Genomic DNA, 22,053 nt, shown 5'->3' with positions numbered 1-22,053 from the left:
TATATAATATATATATATATATATACATGCATACACACACACGCATATATAAAGCAGAAACATGACAAACAGACAAAAACAAATGTTAAAACAAACAAGAAAATCCTCTCCACATTAAAATCATGTTAATGCCTATTATTTACTTTTATTGTAGCTGTAACATTGAAACCGTGAATATATTATATTAACATTTACTTCCATTGCAAGTATTTTTGCAAGGAAAAGGAAGGACATGTGGAAATAACTTTTTCTGGTAATCAACATTATGCTGCCAATACTGTCTATTGAACTGAGCTTGCTCTGAACCTGGAATATTTGGAATATAACCTGAAACACAAGCACAGAGTTACAATGCTGTTAAACTATAGCGTTTGCAATGCAGTTGAATCTGTCACAAGTTTCATTGCTCACATTTAGTTTTTGAAGCTTTCCATGAAGGTTGTGCCATTGCACTGACTGCAAAAATAGACATGATCCATTCACACAAACTGCTCAAGTGTTGTTTTATTCATAAAGTGGTGCATTGTGGTTGCAAGCTGCTAAGGCATAGTGGGAATTGATACAGATATTTTGGCAGCTAGTTAGGAAACATAATATTTGATACTTTAGCTATCATTTTATTGCTTTTTGCTTTTGTGTTTTTTGGAACCGTATTGAGGTCTGAAGGAAATGACACTTATGTTTTATATACATTTCTTTGTAATGGTAATTGCAGATGGGTGTTGCATTTCCCTGCGGTAACGTGGTTGAATTTTCTCTTTCCTGCAGCACTGAATGAACCCACTATTGACTACGGTTTCCAGCGGCTACAGAAGGTGATCCCTAGACACCCAGGTGACCCTGAGCGCTTACCAAAGGTCAGTTCTCTAACTATTGTGCTTTCTTTCTTTTTACGTTAACATGAAGTCAATATTGACCCTATTTACTTTCGTATTGTGAACAGTTCATTGGTGCTTTATTCCAAAGATTATCCTTTCAAATAACTTTTTGTTTTCTGCTGATGTCAATTAGGCCACACAGGCTACTGGATAATAATAACCAATACCCAAATAACTATTTAGACACTGTTTGGCTCTAATCTGGTATGTAAAAGAATAAGAAATCCCAAAGAATAAGTCTCATCCAGATTTTTTCTCATTGAATATTATGTTTCACTCATCACATTATAGAAGAAAAATGAGTTTCAGTGTTGACTTTAATTTCTCTACTTCGCTTTTATTTTCAAAGAGCAATTACTAACATAAACACACTGGTCCCGATTTCCATTTATCACGGTAGCCTTAGCTGAAACACGGTCTAGTTATCTGAACCATTCATTAAAGACTCCTTCAGTTCAGAGATTATATACTGTATATTCAATTCCATGCAGTTGTGTTTGGTATTCTCATGAAAGGAGCCCAGTTGTGGACCCAGTTGGGTGTTTATTTCTCTCTCCATGCACGCTTCTTAAGGATAGGCAGGCCAAGTAAATGGATCCTTTGGGAGGGATAAATAAACATTACTTTATCTTGTTGTGCGTGTCCTATACCCCAGAGCCCCGCTCCAGCAGCACCACTTAATAGTGTAAAAAAAATAAGGGAGTAATTATGGCTGGCTGGGCCTGCTCACGCTCAGGACTGACCTTGTGCTGTTAGCAGCCCTCTGTATCAAAGCTGGGCCATCAGTATTCACAGCCCATGAGCCACCTCCCAATCCATTACATCTTAAACACATCAAATTAGACCAGGGGGTCAACGAATGTGGCGTCAAACCAAAGCCAATCTACAGGAATCAGGCAAATGTCGAGTTGGTGGCCAGGTGGTTCCAGTGGACTGCTAATCTAATGTGGCCTGCGCACACAGCACTGTTATTTTAGTATCATAGACATACTATTATAGTTTTATAGGTACACTTTAGAGTAGGGACCAATTCTCACTATTAGCTAGTTGTTTATTAGCATGCCTATTATTAACATATTGGCTTTTTATTAGTACTTATAAAGCACATATTCTGCATGACCATATCCTACATCCCTAATCCTACCCAATACTTAAACTTAACAACTACCTTACTAACTAATAATAAGCAGTAAATTAGGAGTTTATTGAGGCAAAAGTCATAATTAATAGTTTGTTAATAGCGAGAATTGGACCTTAAAATAAAGTGTGTCTGTTTTATATGTACAGGATGTTTATGTATTTAAAGTAATTATTTTAGTGCATCAACTTGAAATAAATAAAAAATATTGTCTTGGCAACTAGCTGAAATATTTTTGTTTGTTTGTTTGTTTGTTGTAATAACTATAATAACCCTGGCACACAGTCTGTTTCCCCCCCCTCCTTTTTTTCATTGAGGCACACAGTTTAGTGATGTAGTAGAGTGTTTGACAGGAAGTGATATCATAGTTGAGCCTTTGTGATGTCAACATTTAACATTTTGCAGGCACACTAAATGGGTCATGAGTTACAGCACAGATTGGGTGTTGTGGGCACTGTACTGTTATTTTCAACTAGTCAGGCAAGGTTTTAAAAAAAATGCTACTAGTCAAATGTGTGCATACTCCCCATTCTTTATTATTATTATTACAATCATTCACATTTTATCTATATAATAATGAAGTAATCAAAACTATGAAAGCTTTTCATTCGCCATCTACATGGGGAAAACTATTTTCTAAAACAAGCAGAATCATATAGGAACAATTCTTGGAACAATTTTTGACTACAGCTAAAAAATAAAAATAAAAATAAAAATAAAATAAATATTGTTATTTAAAAATAATTAATTTTCACTGCAAACTCCTTTTTGAGTTTTTAGATAATGAAAATATTAACTTCAAGTGTGTCCAGACTTTTGACTAGTAGTGTGTAGTGATATTATTTGCTAAATGGTATCTGTAGCTTAAGAAATAAACATAAACAATTTTCCATTTGATTTTTTTATCCAACATCAGGAGATTGCACATTCAGGCTTTCCCACATTACAGTTCTTTTCCTCCCTCTATCTCTCTATTTCTTATTTCATTCTCTTCCTTCACTCTCTCACTCATCCCTCGTGTTAGTGTCCATTCCCCAGCTGGTGGGGAGAGGACAGATCTTCTGTCTCCTGTCATTGGGGCTAAAGAGGGCCACAGTGTTTGATCTCAGTCCCTAATGAACCACATGGACATTGTCTGAATACCTTCCTCTGCAGTCCCACAGTCTGAACCCTGTGCTACCACACACACACACATACACACACAAGCATACTTGCAAAAACACACTCGCCCTCCACCGTGTACTGGAGCACTGTGCTGACCCGCTAAAAGGCCCAGCAGACATGTGTTGCTACTCGTCCCTCCTTACGCTGATAGGGACTATTACATTACTGGCTCATTGATGTCACTGATGAAGATATAAATATCCCCTTATAATGACAGATACATTTATATACATGAAAATATAAATTGCTAGACATTTAAAATAGCATATTGAAAGTTCCCACAGTCATCTGAAAATATCAGGATATTTTTTTTACATTTTACAATTGTGATTTCCATTTCCAAATTCATTTTTATTGCTCAACTTATGTCATTGTTTTTAGTGTAAGCTCCATGAAAATATTGTTAAAAATCAACATGCCATAGGAATCAACTGGTCAAAATATCCGGGAACCCTGTTTTTGTCATTTGCTTGCCAGCTTCTCTGCAGAAAGAGGAAAAGTTAAATGTGCCCCATGATGATTGTTTTTTTCTTTCTGCCATATTGGAACAGTCTGGTAATTCTCATTGAAACTGGGGCATCATGTTGCTCACATATGCTCTCTGTGGTCTTAACCTTGGCTTGATTTGGACTCATTTTCCTGGGCTGATGATGAAGCTGAATGCATTAGGTGGGTCATGGTCGGGGTCACTTGTCACATTTTTCCCACTATTTTCAGCGTAAAAGAGGTAGATCTGAATACACTCGTGGCCACACTCCCCAGAGAGCCCGCTTAACGGCCGCCCATATTTTTAACCGATTCTTTACCTTTTAATGAATAGGGTGGGATGGCCCACAAGTGAGCAGCCTCACTCTATTAGAGGTGCTGAATAAAACAGGTAGGCAAAACTACTCTGTGAGACAGCTCCAGGGTCAGGTATAGGGGAAGTCCCTGAGGAAGCAGTTAGATGCTTGTTTGGTTATATTAGGATACTGAAGTACGTGCCCACTTTTTCAACAACCCCACTTTAAAACAAAATGACATATTAAGCCTTGTTTTTAGAGAAATCTAACCAAATTAATTGAGGTTCATGTTTAGAACAAGAAAAAAAAATCCAGTTGGATAAGAAAAATAGCCATATTTAAAATGAAAAAAGGAAGCAATATAATTTTTTTTATATTTACCCTATTTGCATTTTTTATTTTTTCCCTTTAAACCCTTACTAAATTGTGTTATTTTTGTCTAAATATAAACATTAATATCATAGGTCATTTTGCTTCTCAGGTAAATGTTTTATTTCAAGAATGTTAACCAATTTATACTGAAAGACAAAAAAATGCAGTGCGTGTGTGTGTGTGTGTGTGTGTGTGTGTGTGTGTGTGTGTGTGTGTGTGTGTGTGTGTGAGATATGCATTTTTTTTCATTGGGATAAAAAAAAAAATTACAAACTTTAAAGCAAAAAAAAAAGTATTTGATATTTATTGTTATGCTTAATGTGTTTTATGAGGGAATTAACTACAATGCATTGAAGCACTGAAAATGATGTAATATGTAATAAAAGAAACCACAATATAAAACTGACTTATAGTCAATGTACAAAATGCAATATACTTGAAATATTTGTTACAAAATACGTTATTCACAGTGCTTCATGAGAGTGGCACTTGGACATGCTGAGCTCCTTCATTGTATTTTTCAATTCTGATTTTAATTATTTTTTTTATTTTTTTTACATTGGTTCCAAGTTGGACCTCTAGTCTTGATTTTTTTGGAGGATTATGGGTAGTGTAGGGCTTAGTGTACTTTTGGCTTCACCAGAAGCATATGCTATCGCTTAACAACCCCCAGGCTCATGGTACAGTAGGTCTTTCTTGACAGATTTAAATTTTTCTATATGGAAAAAATGAATGACTCAAATGTTGCCCTCTATAGTATGCAAATTGTGTATGCCAACTTAGTTAATGTTCTTCTCCAGAGAATGCAGATCACATGGAAAACAATAGCCCAATACGTTCAACAACACACAAACATGTACACCTTAAGTCCTGGGCCATGACAGGTTGGCATAGAGAGAGAGAGAACAAAAGGAACAGAGGTAAGGGAGAGAGAGAGAGAGAGAGAGAGCAGGGTGATCCATCATGGTGAAGTCAGCTGTCCGGTGCTGCCTTCTCACAGGTCAGCCGATCGAAGGCACCACAGCCCTCACTTTATTACTGCTCACCCAACAATAATTGAGTCACCACAAGGGGGAAGAGGCAGCCAAGGCTGCATGAGGAAAGAGGGTGTAGAGGTAGTGAACATGGGAAGGGTAAATGATAAATAATTTCTTTATGTACATATACATGTCCAGCCGGTTGTCGAGACAAGGCTCGTGTTAGCAAATGGATTTTACCCTGGTTTCTTCGAGTAATTGAGGCTGTATGCATCTTTCCCTCTCTGTCTTCCCCTCCCTATTTGTGTCCCTCCTCCTCTCATTCGAACACTCTCAGCGAGATATTAACAGCGTCGGCTACTGCGCCCAGCCACTCATTTCAGCACTATTGATTTTGCCCTTTATTGAGGCAATAACAGTTTGTTGACGGCACTTCTCTAAACTGCTGGACTCAATCACAGGTGAGGGCCAAGTGTGGAACACGGCAGGTTAACTTGTTTCTCTCAGTCCTTGAACAAGCGTGCTACTATGTTATCCAGCCCAGCAAATTTATTACGCAGCAATAGTTCAACAAGATGTTTTTTTTCCCGTGATATTTTGAAGTAAAATGAATTGAAATGATCACATCTGAAGTATCTTATAACAACAGGATTTTTGCATGTGTGGTACTAGTGATAGTGAAATAAGGCCCACAATGACCCATTGAATGGAGCAAGAGACCATTGACTGCCTAAATATTGTTTAAAAGTATGTATTATAATGTATATAAGTGTGTATATTTGTAATATATTATTTCATATTTTAAATGGATGTTTATAAAAACTGATTAATATAATATATTACAAATATTTTATTTTTTTATAATAGATTTAATAGATATAATAGATATATTTATCTATTGTATATGGAATAATTTGAAGGAAAAATGAATTGAATAGAGGAATCTGCATTCCATAATGCACCTGGCCCATATTCAGCACATCTAGGCTGCGGCCTTGTTTGGTCTCTCTCCATCTCTTCTGTCAGCGTTGTTTCCCACATTTTCCCTGTCACTTCACATCCACCTGATCCCCCTTGGCTGCCTCCACAGGGTCCAGAATTCAATCTGTGCTTCCAGGAAAAAATCTCCTGCTTCTGGGTAACACTGCAACACACTCTTTATACGTTGCTGGGAAATCCATAAGGCTGCTATAAAATATCTGAATATGGATCTAGTTAAACTTAACCTGCACAAGTTTATCTAGACCAGCACTGCAAATCTCAAAGCAAGTAAAGTCAACTGTAGCAAAATGTTTCTTTAAAAATAGTATTCGTTATATAAGCAATTGAGTCTTTGCAAATTTTTGGTGGCTGCACTCCACTGTCGTACAGTGCAGATGTGGACAGACAGGTTATTATTGACTTTCAGAGAGTAACCTTTGAGGCCCGGAGAGAATATGAATTATGCAATGAAGCCACATTAGTTAAAGAGCACAGTGACTGATGTTTATGATGGGCAGATATTGATGGAAGGAAGATATGGGGGGGGGGATTAGAGGGAGACTAAGGATATTTGATTTAAGCCTCCATGTTAAGCAATACATTCGACAGAGCGAGCAAACTCAAATCTGCAGAAGTCAAAGAAGTGTGCATCAGCTGTGCTCAAACTCATGTAACGGACATTCTGCTCTAATTCACACGTGATTCACCGCATCTACACAATACGATGGCCACATTCATTCAGTGCACTCTTGCATAAATCACAGTTTACCTCACGCAAAGGTAATTAACACATATGTACCTTAAAAAACTTGCTGTTGTTACTAACTAAATCATTAACTGCCATACATTATAACACCACAAACCATATTTCTAATGAACCACTGCACCCTTATGTTGCCAGTTACTAACATAGGGCTGTCATATATTTACGATTACTACGGTAAAGGCACTTTTCTATTAGATTAATACCTGACACATTGTTCTGGGAACCGTCACGGTTGTATTGACTCACCGTTGGAGTATCTTATCTCTTACATCAGCGACAAATGGTGTGTTTGAAACTGAAGATTACATTATTGTCAGGATAGGGAAAGGCTCACTATATGATAGCCCTCATTCATCAAAATGGATTGCAGCCTTGGTGGGTATAAACAGCATGACATTACACACCAGTGTGGTCACAGTTTGAGCCAAGCATTTACAGTTATTGAAAACAGATAGAGGCATATGAGTTTGTGTGGTTAGCTTGCACATATTGTATGTACATCCCACTTGGATTGGGTTTGCATTTGGTGCACCGTATATAGAGTATGTGCTGTTCTTACATGCTAGAAATTCATTTTTGAATGCTTACAATAAGGCTGTCAATTTAACTTTAAGTGCATGGTTAACAATATTAATGATTAATAATATTTATAATTTGTATTAATGTTATATTTATAAATATTTAATTACCAAATTAAAAAATGTGGTTAGTTGATCTTGACAAGGTTTTTTTATACTATATATTCAATAATATGTAAATAAGATAAAAGTACATTGACTCCTGATTCGGTGCTTTACTAATCTACTATAATGCTTTAAATAATCTTCTTTAGGGGCGTTTTCCCTAAATTTGCATATCATGTAATTCATTTAATTAAAATTTTTAATCATCTGACAGCCTTTGTTTCCATGAGATGCTGTGGACTGAAGGACATATAAGATATATTTATTTTGTGACTGTACAGCAGCGAGTGTGAGGGACCTCAGTTAAGCTAATAAAACCAGAATCTCCACAAGTCCAGCAGTCCATGAGGTCAGGGAAGCAGAGCAGGAAGTATGACATCATCACTGGGCTCTGTTCCGCATGAGCGACGCTGGTGACCCCGCTGGTAATACTGCTCTAATAGAACATTAGGAGATGATAAAATTGCAAATGAACAAGCACAGGAATAAATTTGTCATGTTTTTTACAGGCCTGGCTTCCTTGTAAATGTGCAGACGCCATTGCCTTAACATTCCAGATGTGACCTGGGCCTTATTTCATTTTTTCAGCAGTCCCCTTCCTAATGAACGTATATCATATTACCAGCCACCATAATTTACACACAGGAACAGATTCAATGTCCGGCGCACATTAATGTGGAGGCTGGCCCTAACGGTGCTGCGCTGTGGGCTATTTGATATTATATTCTTCGAAACACTATGCCTGGGGTTGTTTGCTTGCACACATTCACATTTATACGTGCTTATGTATTACTATGAATGTATATATACATCTCAGCTTTCACGTTGATGGAAAACAAGGCTGGAAAACACCTGTCAGGGTGCTAAAGACACGAATGGGTCGAAGCAGAGATCGGGTCCTCGTAGCTAACGGCCATACTGAAGGAGCGGAGAAGGGGGAGGATTGAGCACGGGTTTTGATAGCTCTGACTGATAGACAGCTATACAGACGCACAGATCCGAGATCAGGTTTCTTTCCTGTTTACCGCTCCTGGCTCCCTGCTCGGCCCTTACTGGAAGCCCTGCTACTCGCCCAGGAAATGGGCTCTGCTTCCAGACACAGGGCCACCACACACGGCCCGTGCTAATAGCATTTATTTGTTTATCTGGACAAACTTTTGGCCCCTTCCTTATTGGATTTGCCCTCTCAACAGATCTCTCCCCCACCCCCCAATACCGTAATGACAGGAGATTGATCGGTAAGGACGAGACCTTCTAACAAAGGCGAGTGAGTGCGAAAAGGAAAGAAGTAGAGGAAAGGAGTACTGGATAAATGACACAGTGCCGGTGCAGCAGGGGACCAAGCCATGGACTAATGCTTCCCATCCCTTATGTTCTTCCACCATCCCGCCAAGAAGAGGGTAAAGGAGAAGAGAGTCCGTCGGAGTCACACATCCATACTAAAGCACCACTTTAGGCCTCCCCAGGCTCCCTCGCTTCTCTCAATCACCCAGCCCAAGCCCGGGCGAGCGAAGACGGGAGCCTCCCCCGTGAAGCACCCCTAACGAGGGGTTAACGCAGTGCCAGAGCTCCCATTATTGAGTGAATTTAGCACCTTGGACAGCGCACTAAAAATCTTTATTGCTTTGCTGACCCCCTCGTCATGTTCGTGCCTGTGTGTTGCATCTGGGGCCGCCGGGGGGAGGCGGGGGGGCTGATTGAAAGGCAATATGTTGGGTAGCAGGCAGGCACACATGCTCGGGGGCTTGTTCGCAGTGAGGGTTACACGCTGAGGGTGAGAACAATTTTCTGGTTGTCGCACTGCGAGCTTATTTCCTCAGCACCGGCACATTAACTTTTAAAAAGGGTTCCGCTGGAGCTTCAGGGTTTAAAAAAAAATGAAGAGGAGAAGAGGGCTTGGAAGAAAGGAAATGAATACACAGTGTAAAGAACACTGTAAATAAATGTTTAATGTGTGAAAAGGATGGTAATAAATAGTTTTTCGTTTATGGAAGTGAAAGTCGATTACCTGGAAGGAAAATAGCATTACTGTAGCTCTTGCCTCCTGCGGAGCGGTCGTTTGCATGTACTAACATGCATGTATTTGCTTTAAATGTGTTTGTATTCATGTATTATACATGGAAACGGTGACAGTATTGTTGGTAGGAAGAGTTAGATGAAGTACGGGGCTGTTAAAGTGTTTTCTAAGATGTAAACCCTCTAAAAATGGTAGGGGAGTTGTGGTCAAGGATATCGGCTAGCAATTCAAAGGTCGCATGTTCAAACCCTGTCAGGGGCGATCTTTGAACTGAAGAGCTATGATAGCATTTTGCCCTTTAGTAAAGCACTTACCCTGATGTTGTTCCAAAGGGACTGATCCTGTAGTAATTGTACTGTAAGTTTATTTGTGCCTGTCGAGTGTCAGGTAACCAAATAGACTGGAAAAACTGAATGCAATGTGTTGGCTTAATAAATAATAATAATAATAATAATATTGCTTTCTAAACATTCTTAAAATGCTTAATTTCATAAAAATAATAGTATATGATTTTAAGACTTGTTTTCAGAAAATGTCTTTGTTTTTTTCTTTTCATTTTAACCATTATTGTTTTTCCATTTTATCAGTTATATTATCATAAATTGTCAAGTAAATTGATCTAGTGATGAAGATTATGTTTTGTGCATTTAGCATCAAAATTGACATGGAAAGCTAAAGTGCCACATTCATCTTTTCTGTCTTATAGGAGGTGATTCTGAAGAGGGCAGCAGACCTGGTGGAAGCTCTGTATGGGATGCCACACAATAATCAGGTGAGATTCAATTGAACACAATGAAACTTCAAACCATTCAGAGTACTCAGAGACAAACAGGGCATCATTTAGTATCCATGCATACACATGTATTTGTGCATAAATGTGTTTAGGTGCATTTTCATGTAGAAATCACAATTAAAAAATAATTTGGGTGTAAAATGTATTCTAAATTTACTATGACATTTTATAATTTTTAGAAATCACATTCTAAAATTATCATAGAAATAAGTAATTTGTTAAGACAGTTTTTAAAAAATATTTAATATTTTTAGAAATTGAAAAACTCTATTCTAAAATGACTTAGAAAAGGGAAATTTTGCTACACATCCTCTCAGGCAAGAGTGCATGTGCATAAGAGAGTGCAAACTGTATAATTAGTAAAAGAGGCACATTGTGTTATAGGATCAGTGTAAATAATGCCATGTTCCACATTTCAATGGTTTAATTGAGCAGCACAATTAATCATTTGTTCTCAGTCATTTTAGAGCTTTAAGACAATAGAATTGTTCTCTAATATTCCCTAACATTTTCCCTCAACATAAATCCCCCAATGTAATTCCTCCAGAACTCTCTCTCTCATTGGTTTGAAGGACCACAAGGGCATCTTCAATGTTAGATCAGTTATGAACTGTGAGAGAGGGCATATGCTCATCGATTGAGAGCTGAGCATGAGTGCAGTGATGCTGAATTATTTAGGCTGGGCAGTGGATGGAGCATGACTCCAGTCATCAACCGACTCAAAGAGCTCTCTCTCAGGAACCCCAATCCCCCCAACCTGCTCACGGTCCTGTTGTCTTTATGAGGGGAAATCATGAGACATTCATTTTCCATCAAGATGTGCAGCCCCCCTTCCCCAGCCCCTAACACTAGTGTCTTTTATCTAACAGGGCTGACTATCAGATAAAGACATCTTTAATGATTTTACTTCTAGATTTTGTTCTTTTAGTATTAAGAAAATATTGACTCTCTTATTCACTGATTCATATGATCTTATTTGACCAAGGTGTATTTTATCTGGCACCTCATAGGTTGCGTATGCTTAGATATAATCATTTTAAGAAAGAATTGCAGTGAGTATTTTTTGATTTTTAAATTGTTGTTTAATATATATATATATATTTTAGAAAGTACTATTTCACTTTTATTTTTTGATTATTTATTATTATTTATTTTTTATTATTATTTATACTTAATGATTATTTGAAGGAGACCCTTTTATATGAGTGATTCTTGGAGTGATTTTTTTTTTTTTTAGCTTAATAATATCCTTTTAATCGTTGGTCCATTTTTGTGTTGATCCTGACAGGAGATCATTCTGAAAAGAGCAGCGGATATCGCAGAGGCGCTCTACAACGTCCCACGTGGACACAACCAGCTGCCAGGTCTGGCCAACAGCTCAGTCCATGCTGGCATGATGGGAGTCAACTCCTTCCACAGCCAGCTCGCTGTCAATGTCTCCGAGTCCGTACAAGGAGCCAATCAGGGTGAGCGGAGATCTTATATTTTGACCATTCACAAAAAAGTGATTGACTATGAGAGTTTGTGTGTGTGTATGTGTGTGTGTGTGTGTGTGTGTGTGTGTGTGTGTGTGTGTGTGTGTGTGTGTGTGTGTGTGTGTGTGTGTGTGTGTGTGTGTGTGTGTGTGCAAAGAGAGACATTAAGGGCCGAATTCACTTGTGCAATTGTCAAATCATTGTCAGTTTTCCATTTGACTTCCTTTTATATGAGTGATTCTGTACTGTCTCAGTAAAGTGTGCCAGATCACGGTATTCAGTAGTCTGCTGCGTCCTTCAAACCTTAGGCAAGTAGGTGAAAACTAGCGAGATAGACAGCATGCAGACAGATACAAGCGTTCAGCAATACTCCCTGAACCTCCAGGCTCCTTTACCTCACCTCAGCATTCCTTGGCCTCTGTGACAGTGAATGATTTGTGTTAAGTCAGCAATAATTTATCAGTCGTCTGATGAAAGGGAGAATGAATAGTAAGCAGAGCAGAGATGAGCGCTGCCTTTGTACCAGACAGCGGGGACTCCTGGAGCGAGAACTTCCTGCTGCTTTCACCCATGTCAGCGTTTAATGTCCTGATGTATATTTATAGTCCATATCCTCCTCCTGTCCTATCTGCCTCCATATGCCACTGACACACACATCTTTTTTTTAAGGAAAAGTTCACCCAAAAATGAGATTTCTGTCATCATTCATTCATCCTCATTACATTCCAGATGTGTATGATCTTATTCCTACCGTGTAACAAAAAAGGAGACATTTAGTAGAATGCTCACAGTGCTCTTTTCCATACAGTGAAAGTCAATGATGACCAGGAGCTGATTCTGTTCATTTCTAAATATATTCTCTTTCTTTCCTATTTCTTCTCCTCATTATATGTGTGTTTTAGGTTTCAGTCGAAACACAAGCAGTGTATCCCCTCACGGTTACGTACCCAGCACAACACCCCAGCAGAGTAGCTACAGTACCGTCTCTACTAGTATGAATGGATATGGCAACACAGGCATGACCACACTGGGAGGGTCACCCAACTTCCTCAATGGCTCTGCTGCCAACTCTCCTTATGCCAGTGAGTACTGATCCTCTCTATGTCTGTTTTTCTCTCTTTTTTTAAATATTTTTCAAAATTACCATTACCATTCTTTTATTACTTTTATGCAGCAACACATTCAGGATAATTAACTTAAGATTATTAGATTGTTACAGTTATTTCTATTTCAAGTAAATGCTGTTCTTTTAAACTTCCTATTCATCAAATAATCCTGATCAACTGTGATAATTATAGGAAATGTTTCTTGAGTACCAAATCAGCATATTAGAAGGATTTCTGAAGGATCATGTGACACTGAAGACTGAAGTAATGATGCTAAAAATTCAGCTTAGTCATCACAGGAATAAGATACATTTTGAAATATATCAAAATATAAAAGTTGTTTTGAAGTGTGACAATATTTCACAATATAACTGTATTTTTGATCAAATAAATGCAGCCTTTGTGAGCATAAGAGGTTTTTTCTTACTTACCCCAAAAGTTTGACATGTGGGTGTGTGTGTCTTTAAGAGCAGAAATCAAATCCCAGCCACTCTTTTCTTCAGTCATGATCAGATGCTGTCTATAATGCTTAGCCATTCGTATAACACCAATCTTCTCGCGCGGCTTCTAAATTAAAGCGTCTTAATTAAATCAATAAACTAATTGCAGGAGAAGCAATTCAACTTCGGTACTTTGATTCCGTGATGTTAACAAGTATTTTAACAGGCTCACTGACTCCACGCTGACACTTTCAATCAATGCGAGAGAGCAGGCTTTGTGGGCTCCAATTTTCATTAATTGATTAGTTAGGCCTTCATAAATGGATTATGACACTATCAGGAGAATTTACTTGGGAAAGTGCCATAAAATTTAAGCGCAGAATAATAACAACAATAAAGGTAGAGCAGGATATAAGAGAGCAGCTGAAATACGACAGGAGTAATTGTAAAATCGTTGAGGGGGAAAATGCTCTTAGGGTATTAATAGACAAAAGGAGAGGCGGTAGAGATGGGACAGGGGAGGGACTGGAGTGGAGCACTGGGAACCTCCAGACAAGGAGTACTATATATATATATATATATATATATATATATATATATATATATATATATATATATATATATATATATACAATTATACTATTATTCTAAAATTCTAATAGCATTGTTATAAGGCTGGATTATAACAGTATTTGCCTATACTATCAGAGGTATAGGTCTATAAGGTATATAAGGTCTATAAGGTATCCACCCTAAATCCTTTCCCCTCTCTCGTTCATTACCGTCCCTCAGTTGTTCCTTCCAGTCCCACCATGGCCTCCTCCACCAGTCTTCCCTCCAACTGCAGCAGTTCCTCAGGCATCTTCTCTTTCTCTCCGGCCAACATGGTGTCTGCAGTCAAACAGAAGAGCGCTTTTGCTCCCGTTGTGCGGCCCCAGGCCTCGCCACCCCCCACCTGCACCAGTGCCAATGGAAACGGCCTCCAAGGTGAGAGGAACAGCAGAATATAAAGCTTGACCTGTATATGCATACTGTATATTCACACACACCCCCCTTCAAAAATATTGGGGTTCCGTAAACTGTTTTTAAGAAGTCTCACTAAGGCTGCATTAATGTGATCAAAAATACAGTAAAACTGTAATATTGTGAAATACCTTTATATTTTCAAATATTTTATTTCTGTGATGACAAAGCTGAATTTTCAGCATCATTACTAATGCTTCAGGAATCACTCTAATATGCTGATTTGCTGCTCAAGATACAATTATTATCATTATTAATGTTGAAAATATTGTGTTGCTTAATGTTTTGATGAAAAAAGTGATCCTTTTTTCAGGATTCTTTAAAGAGCAGAAAAATCAAAAGAACAGCTTTTATTTAAAATAGAAATCTATTGCAATGATGTAAAAGTCTGTGCTATCACTTTTGATCAATATTGTGTCATTTTGGGAAAAAAAAGTATTAACTTCTTAAAATAAAAACCTTACTGACCCAAACTTTTGTTTCTAAGCACTCTGTTATAAAACAAAGTGAGGTGCCTCCAAAATTACGATAAGCTAATTATTCTGCCTTTGAAGACACCTAGTTTTTGTCGACTTTTTTGTCAATGCAGAGCACTGTTTATATAACATAAGGAATCTGTGCCTGTGTAAAGCTTTCCAAATAGTCACTTATGAGGTTGAAAGGCATCTGTCTATGTAGGCATTTGGCAGTGATGTGACTCACTTGTTTTGAAACCGAGCTGAAGTGTCTGATCTACAGCCTTCTAACACTTAGACAGCTGTCAGTTTGTCCTAACTTGTGGTAATTTGTTTTTATATTTGCTTCTCTGACCCAATTCCTCTTTTTGTACCTAAAAAATAACTCTCTTTCTCTCTGTTTCCATCATCTTCCTTCCCCTTCCCCTGCTTTCTCACTCTGCTTCCAGTAGATCAATCTTTTGTGGACTCTAGCAAGTACTCCACCGCCAGCTCCCTGCAGGGACTGGCCTTCTCCTGAAGTATGTTACACCTGTCTCACACTCTTTCTTCATCATCCTCTCTTTCTATCCATTAAGCCATCCATCAGCATGAATGTCAGAGCATCCTCTGCCTTCATCCTCCTTCTTTCTCCTCACTTCTGCTGGGGGCCTGCTACACATCTCGAAGAGCATGCCATATGAGTTTCATTTCCTGCCCCGACTTCCTGTTTCCTGTGCCTAGTCCTCCTCAGAGTTTGTTTGTGTTTGCTTGTGTTTGTCAGTTAACTAAGCATAAGTCTGTTAACATCCTCTAATACAAAATTCTAAAAGGTCAATTTCAAGAAAAAATGTATGGATGATATTTATACCCTAAAATATTTAGTACTATTAAGATTTTCTGCACTGTGACATTATTTTCATGATTCACATTTCCCCATAAATTTGTAATATGGAAAAACCTCATTCTCATTACTTTCATAAAGAACTAAATTAATCCTGGCAATTTTGTTTTATTAAAATCAGCCTAAAAATAAATTTAAATAATAAAAAATAACAAAATAAAATAAAGTAATGCAAATAAATAAATAAGTGTATGTAATATATACTGACAATTGCAAACATGACACAATGTAAACAAAATGTTAATGTTCCTTAAAATATGTTTTATTTTTCATCCACATTATATTATTATTATTTATTTTAGTTTCAGTTAAGGTAAAAGGTTAATGGTCCTAAAAATATTCAGGTTTTTTTTTTTTTTTGTTTTAGTTTTTGTGTTATTTTAGTTTAGTTAGTTTAAGATGTGTTAGATTTTTTTAAAGACATATGTTCACTGTTATCTGAAACAAAACCATAATCAGCTTCCTCTGATTTATGACAATTACTCTGCGCAGCATTTGGCCCTGGGTGTTGATCTGAAATATCTAGACATCCACAGTGAGACAATATTAAAGTAATTGAGCGTTTGAGGCAGACATCTCTTATCTGCGAGCGTGGAGTGCTTCCTCTCCGTATGTTGATATGCACTCAGCACTATGACCCAATGACCGATTGTCGGTCACCACTCAATTTTTTTTTCCCGTTCCAAATGAGGCAGAGACACTCAGGAAATAACCCAGGAATTAGAGATGAGGGACCAGCGAGAGGAAATCAATAGGAAGCCAATATGTTACATGAAAAATCTGGCGCGGTGATGTGGCCTGCTGAAAGTGGGGAGTGATAGAGAGAGAAACCCGGCTCAGTGCTCATGGGACTTCCTTCTTCTTGGCCAATAATGAATAGAAGTGATACTAATGTTTGACTGAACATTGTTTAATGTTTGAGAGCGAAAATTATTTTTCTAAGCTCAAGCTATTTTTGTTTAAGTGTTGGCTAGCAAGTTAATTTGGGTCAGACTATGTATACACTGCATGCACTTTTTATTAGCATAGCTGTTTGTATGTAATTTGTCTCGTAAAAATGATGTCCGCATAAATGTGCATCGGTCCCCATAGGCACATGAAGTAAACACCCAGTCGCTCATCGAAACGCAGTTGAAACACTACAAGGTCAAATAAAAACTGACTAAATTACCTGTTTTTATTCAAGTCAAATATATTATTTAATATGACTGGATTATACTGGATTACACCAATGGAAGTCATTTTTAAGAGTAAAAATAGCTCCAGCTGCATGCATACACTGAGTTTGTCCTCTACGCTCTTCATGTAAATGCAAAATTCCTCCGACTGTAAGAATATCCTGACCGTCTCCTCCGAACCCGTGGAGCATTGTCCTCATGGGAGAGAAGCATTAGCTAATGCGTTGCGAAGCCGTCCTATAGTGTTATCACTAATTGGATTGATGAATTGTTCATATAATGGCTCCCTGATGAGGAGACTGATATACAGCCTGTAAAGCAAGTCACTATTTATCCTGACAATGACTCCAATTAAACACGGACGACCTGCAACCTTAGGTGGATCATACGGAATAAAGATTATCCTCACCCACTCACAGGGAATTGTAGATCCTTCTGATTAATGTACAGCTTCGGTGTGATCGAAAGCACAAAGAATTATGGAATATACTACTGCGTTCCTTTAGTCTCTCCATCCCTCCTTCAGTTGATTGAAGCCATATTTTACCCTGTTGTTTGGATGTGATCCATAAGCATTGTCTTTAGTTAACCCTTACGTTTCTATGCATAGATTCACTTCAGAATTGTTGCACAACATTTCAATAAGCGCATCAGGATTCAAATCATTAATTAAAACTAAAACTATTTTTAAAAACACTCACACACACAAGAAAATTTTACATTTTTGGCAACTAATGGAAATGATTTGGATTATTTGAAGTCCTAAAATTACTAACTTGAAATAAAACTGAAATAAAACACATTCCAGAAATCCAAAAATAAATAAATAAATAAATAAAACTGAAAATATATCAATAATACTAAAATAACACTGAACTGTATTGTGATTTTCAGACATATAATGGGAAGTCAGCACAAAGCAATACTATATTTCTTTCTCTCTTTGTGCAAGGTTGACCGTAACACACAAAAACATTTCTTATTTGTTCATATCATTTGAGTACGACATGCTTACCAGATGCTTTTCTTTTGGTTTTGTTGCATAACAGATGAAACCAAACAATCCCATGTCTCACTCTCTTTCTCTCTCTTTCTCTCTCTTTCTCTCTTCTCGTAACTATAGTGATCCCAGGGATGATTGTTCCTCCCATGTAGGGGCTCCTGGGCCGCTGAAGAGGCACATTTGATTTCAGCTCTCACCAGAGAATCTACTCTCTGGGATAAAGGCAATTTCTGGTGGATGAGACATGAAAACTAAACTTTTAAAACTCAGGCCTTTTGACAAAGGAATCTCATTTTATGGGAAGAAAGTGTTTGTTTGCTTTTGTTTTAAGCTGTTCTGGACTGCTGTACCGAAGGACTTTACCCCCCGTGTTTTGCCCATGAAGAAAGGAGAGATGGAACTCCTTTTCATTTTATTCATGGGCTGTTTTGATGAATTTAATGATCACATGCCTTTTTTACAGACTGTATCACACAAACATGACACTTTTGAAGCGGGTGCATCCGTAATGTTTTTGGGAGCAGTGACGGGCAACAGCACAGATCTCTGTTAATACTGACCAGTTTTTATATAAATAGACACATTGGTGCAAAATCCAAATGAGAACAACGGCCAACCGTTTGAACACAGAAAAGAAGAGGGGAGGGTTTTTTTGTCCCAGAGAGAAGCCAACAAATAGTTTGCCATAATGTTGTTTGTTTTCACACAAAATGAAATTGTAGCGCCATATTCACTTCCCTATTGTTTTTTATTTTAAAGCATAGAGTCATACAAAGCATCTGGGTACCAGCCGGTTTGAATGGCTATGATGTAGAAACGTTATTTAAGAGTTATTAAATGCTGTCATGCTGTAATTTTTTAATGTCCAGATCCATCCTCAAAGAGAAGAAAAAGTGACCCAATTTCCACAACAAATCAGTATTTTTGTTCTTGCAAATATTTGCTGCTAAATAGAGCAGAGATATGCAGTAAACAGATGGACTGAAGGAAAAAGACCTCAGTTGCCATGCCATTAAAAAAAAAAAAAAAAAAAAAAAAACCTTAGAATTTTATGTGTGCTCAAAGAATGTGCTGATTTGTTTTTCTTTTTTCTTTTTGCTTTGTCAATGAAAAAAATGAAACTGTGATAGATACATTTTAATGTGTTTGGTTTGCTGTGTTTGCTAGTGAAGGATATAGGTTACATGAAGGATAAGAAGAATACTATTTCAGAGCCGACGGTTAAAGCAGCCCGTTTTTTCCTTTTTTTGTGTGTGTGTTTCTTTGGCTTGTTTTGGGGGACATGACTTGAATTAGCTAAGTATTTTCATGTTTAGACAGCACTGTATGAAGAATGCTTTCCAAATGTGTCAAACACCCAACATACAGCAGTTTGATTGGCTCACTTTGGTAGTCGTCTATTTTTGTACATATACTTTCTGTTGCCAAAGTCTTTGTTTTATTTGTATTTATCTCAGAATGGCTTAAGGCAGCTCATAATAACACTGATGGTCGGTTCATTGCATAAGTTACACAAAATCTCACCAACTTCAGCAAACACAAATCATGGATTCTGGACAAAAAGAGGGGAGTCTCTGTAAAATATCCATATAAATAATGTATGTATATCCAGATTTTGTATATTGCTTTTCTCCCCAGATTCACTTTGATTGTGGAAGGTTTTTTCGTGATTGTTTGTCCATCTGTTCTCTTTCATCACCGGCATTGTCTTTATTGTTAATGTTTTTGTTTGAATTTAGGTCCATGTTTTGTATCTTGTCAAGCTTTCCATTTTTATTTTATTCGTAAAAAGCCATTGTCTATTTTTGTATAATTTGTAAGTTAAAAAGCAATTGTTTTCCTTTTGGAATTTTTTAATGTATGGCAAAAAAGTAGCATCTCACAGCATTTAGTTAAGTAGACTTAAAAAAAATTATATATATAAATATACGATGAATATATAAATCTATATCTTTTCTTTGAGGCTGACAGAACCTGTACTATTGTAATAATATGCATGGGCTCTTCTCTGAGAGTGATGGTTTTATTTTGCTTGTCAAACCTAGAAGGACGTTTCTGATGAAGTTTTAATCTACGTTCTTTTCTTTCCTCTTTTATTTATCTGATTATTTATGCCTGCTTATAGATCTGTCGATTCCATTCTCTCTCTCACACATATATCAGTACCAGCAGTAAAGATGCCTTAACAATGCAAACCCATAAGCGTACAATAACTTGTGCAGACTTCACAACTACCAGTAACAGTAGCCACAGAGTTCCTTAAGGGATTTCTTTCCAGAAAAAAAGCACAAATTGGTCTGTTTTACCTAAAGCAGGGAGGGTTAAATGAATTATTTGCCCTTTTTCTGTTGTTTGTATTATGAAGGATAATGAGAAAGACTATAATGATTTATATTTTGTGTTGCTAGTGCCATGGGTTGCACTTTCTTGTTAATTTTTCATTAATGTCTGCTGCATTCTTGAGAGGGGGAGAAGCTCAAAGCCATATTCTACAGTGTCACCGTTCACTCTGAGGGGACGTTCACTTCTGCTGGAGGTGCATGTGAACCTGCATGTTTTGGGTCGTGCCATAGCACTTTGTAAGGTACCGTTGATGAATTTCTCACCCTGAGCAAAGTGACTCGATATCAGAGCACAAGGCCTTGCCCTCGGAGCTGAGGTTTTGACTCCCAGTCTGTAATGCTGTGACTCGAGTCTAATTCTACTGTCAGCCGAATCGGCCCTCGATGATCGTCTTCAGGGCTCTTACATGAATGGTTTAAGTGCTGTCTTCTGTAATGTGTGTCTGCGATCTGCCATCTAACAGAAAAATGGCTTTTAATATGCTGATGTGTGAGGACTTTTTATCAGAAATGACTGATGATAGACCATTCATGATGTTTTCTTTTCTGTATGTGGCTTTGTTAGCAGCTCCATTGCAATGAATAAGATGGACTCCTTATAAAATGACAAGCATTTTATTGGACACAAGACTCGAACCAAAAAGCTGGTCTCCTTTTTTCCTGCCTCCTATTCTTGTGTTTGTTTCAATTTTTTTTTCTTCTAATTTTTTTTTTTTTTTTGACTGAATACACACTGAACCGTTCTATTGATAAGGTAATGTATAGATTGTTATCATTTTTGATGAAAGCTGTAAAATAACTTTTCAAAGTTCACAATATTAAATTAAAGTTACTTCTTGTCTGTGATTTTTTTTCTTCCGGAGTGTCTTTTGTCTTCCTTGATCCTTTCTTCCAGAAGCAGGTGTTTGGGGGCATGTTAGGAAAATAGATGTTACAAAAGTAACCCAGCATGTTATTTTTGTGCCATCTTATTGCCAACAGATGTCTGATTTTTCGTTATCTCCGGGGAATGATCTCTCCTTGGGCCCAGCCCACTTTCCTTCTACCCCAAACCGCCAATTCCCCTTAAAGTAGCACATTTTAATTAGCCCCATTCATTAAATTATTATATACCTGAAAGCATAATGAATGTGGGCTCAGACTTTTGCAAACATGATAATGATGGGCTCTTCAACTTATTAATTGAACTGCGCGTTGCATTTAATTGACTCATCATTTGCATTTACGGTCATCAGCAAAAATTAATCTCTCTTTTTTTTTTTTTTGTTTGCATATTTAATTTAAGATGCTCTTGATCTGATTAGCTTGTAAAAGTCAGTGGCAAGATTCTGCTGACCTGATTACATGAGGGCAAACTCCACCTCAGCTTAAAAGAGCTTCATATGACCCTGAAACATTAGTGAAATGCAAGTTTGAATCGTTAATATCTTGAGCCATTAAATCAAAATCTAGCACATGGTTTCAGTGGGAATTCCTGTTGTTTTAAAGCCAGAATTGGTGGTTGTCTGTTTGCTGAAATAAAGAGAAGGCCACAAACGAGTTGAAATAATTAGATTTTTTTTGGTCCCACTTTATATTAGGTGGCCTTAACTACTAT

At 37.4% G+C, this 22,053-nt stretch overlaps 1 protein-coding gene across 4 annotated transcripts in view; it reads left to right on the top strand.

The window, feature by feature from the left end:
* Window positions 1-21,018, top strand: part of ebf1a (EBF transcription factor 1a) — a 125,539-nt gene extending 104,521 nt beyond the window's left edge. Inside the window, exons 11-17 of one of the 4 annotated variants that reach the window (XM_042738344.1) lie at window positions 769-857; window positions 10,465-10,530; window positions 11,840-12,017; window positions 12,929-13,108; window positions 14,365-14,559; window positions 15,503-15,571; window positions 18,235-21,018. In XM_042738344.1, the coding sequence (XP_042594278.1) occupies window positions 769-857; window positions 10,465-10,530; window positions 11,840-12,017; window positions 12,929-13,108; window positions 14,365-14,559; window positions 15,503-15,570 (776 nt within the window). In that variant the 3' untranslated portion in view covers window position 15,571; window positions 18,235-21,018. Of the gene's footprint in view, window positions 1-768; window positions 858-10,464; window positions 10,531-11,839; window positions 12,018-12,928; window positions 13,109-14,364; window positions 14,560-15,499; window positions 15,572-18,234 lie in introns of all 4 variants that reach the window. The other 3 variants (XM_042738343.1, XM_042738346.1, XM_042738345.1) reach the window with 3 other exon arrangements.
* Window positions 21,019-22,053: the final 1,035 nt, after the last annotated feature.

This window comes from Cyprinus carpio, chromosome B14 (assembly GCF_018340385.1).
Source record: "Cyprinus carpio isolate SPL01 chromosome B14, ASM1834038v1, whole genome shotgun sequence".
Classification (NCBI taxonomy): domain Eukaryota; kingdom Metazoa; phylum Chordata; class Actinopteri; order Cypriniformes; family Cyprinidae; genus Cyprinus; species Cyprinus carpio.
This window is presented reverse-complemented; position numbering and strand designations above follow the sequence as displayed.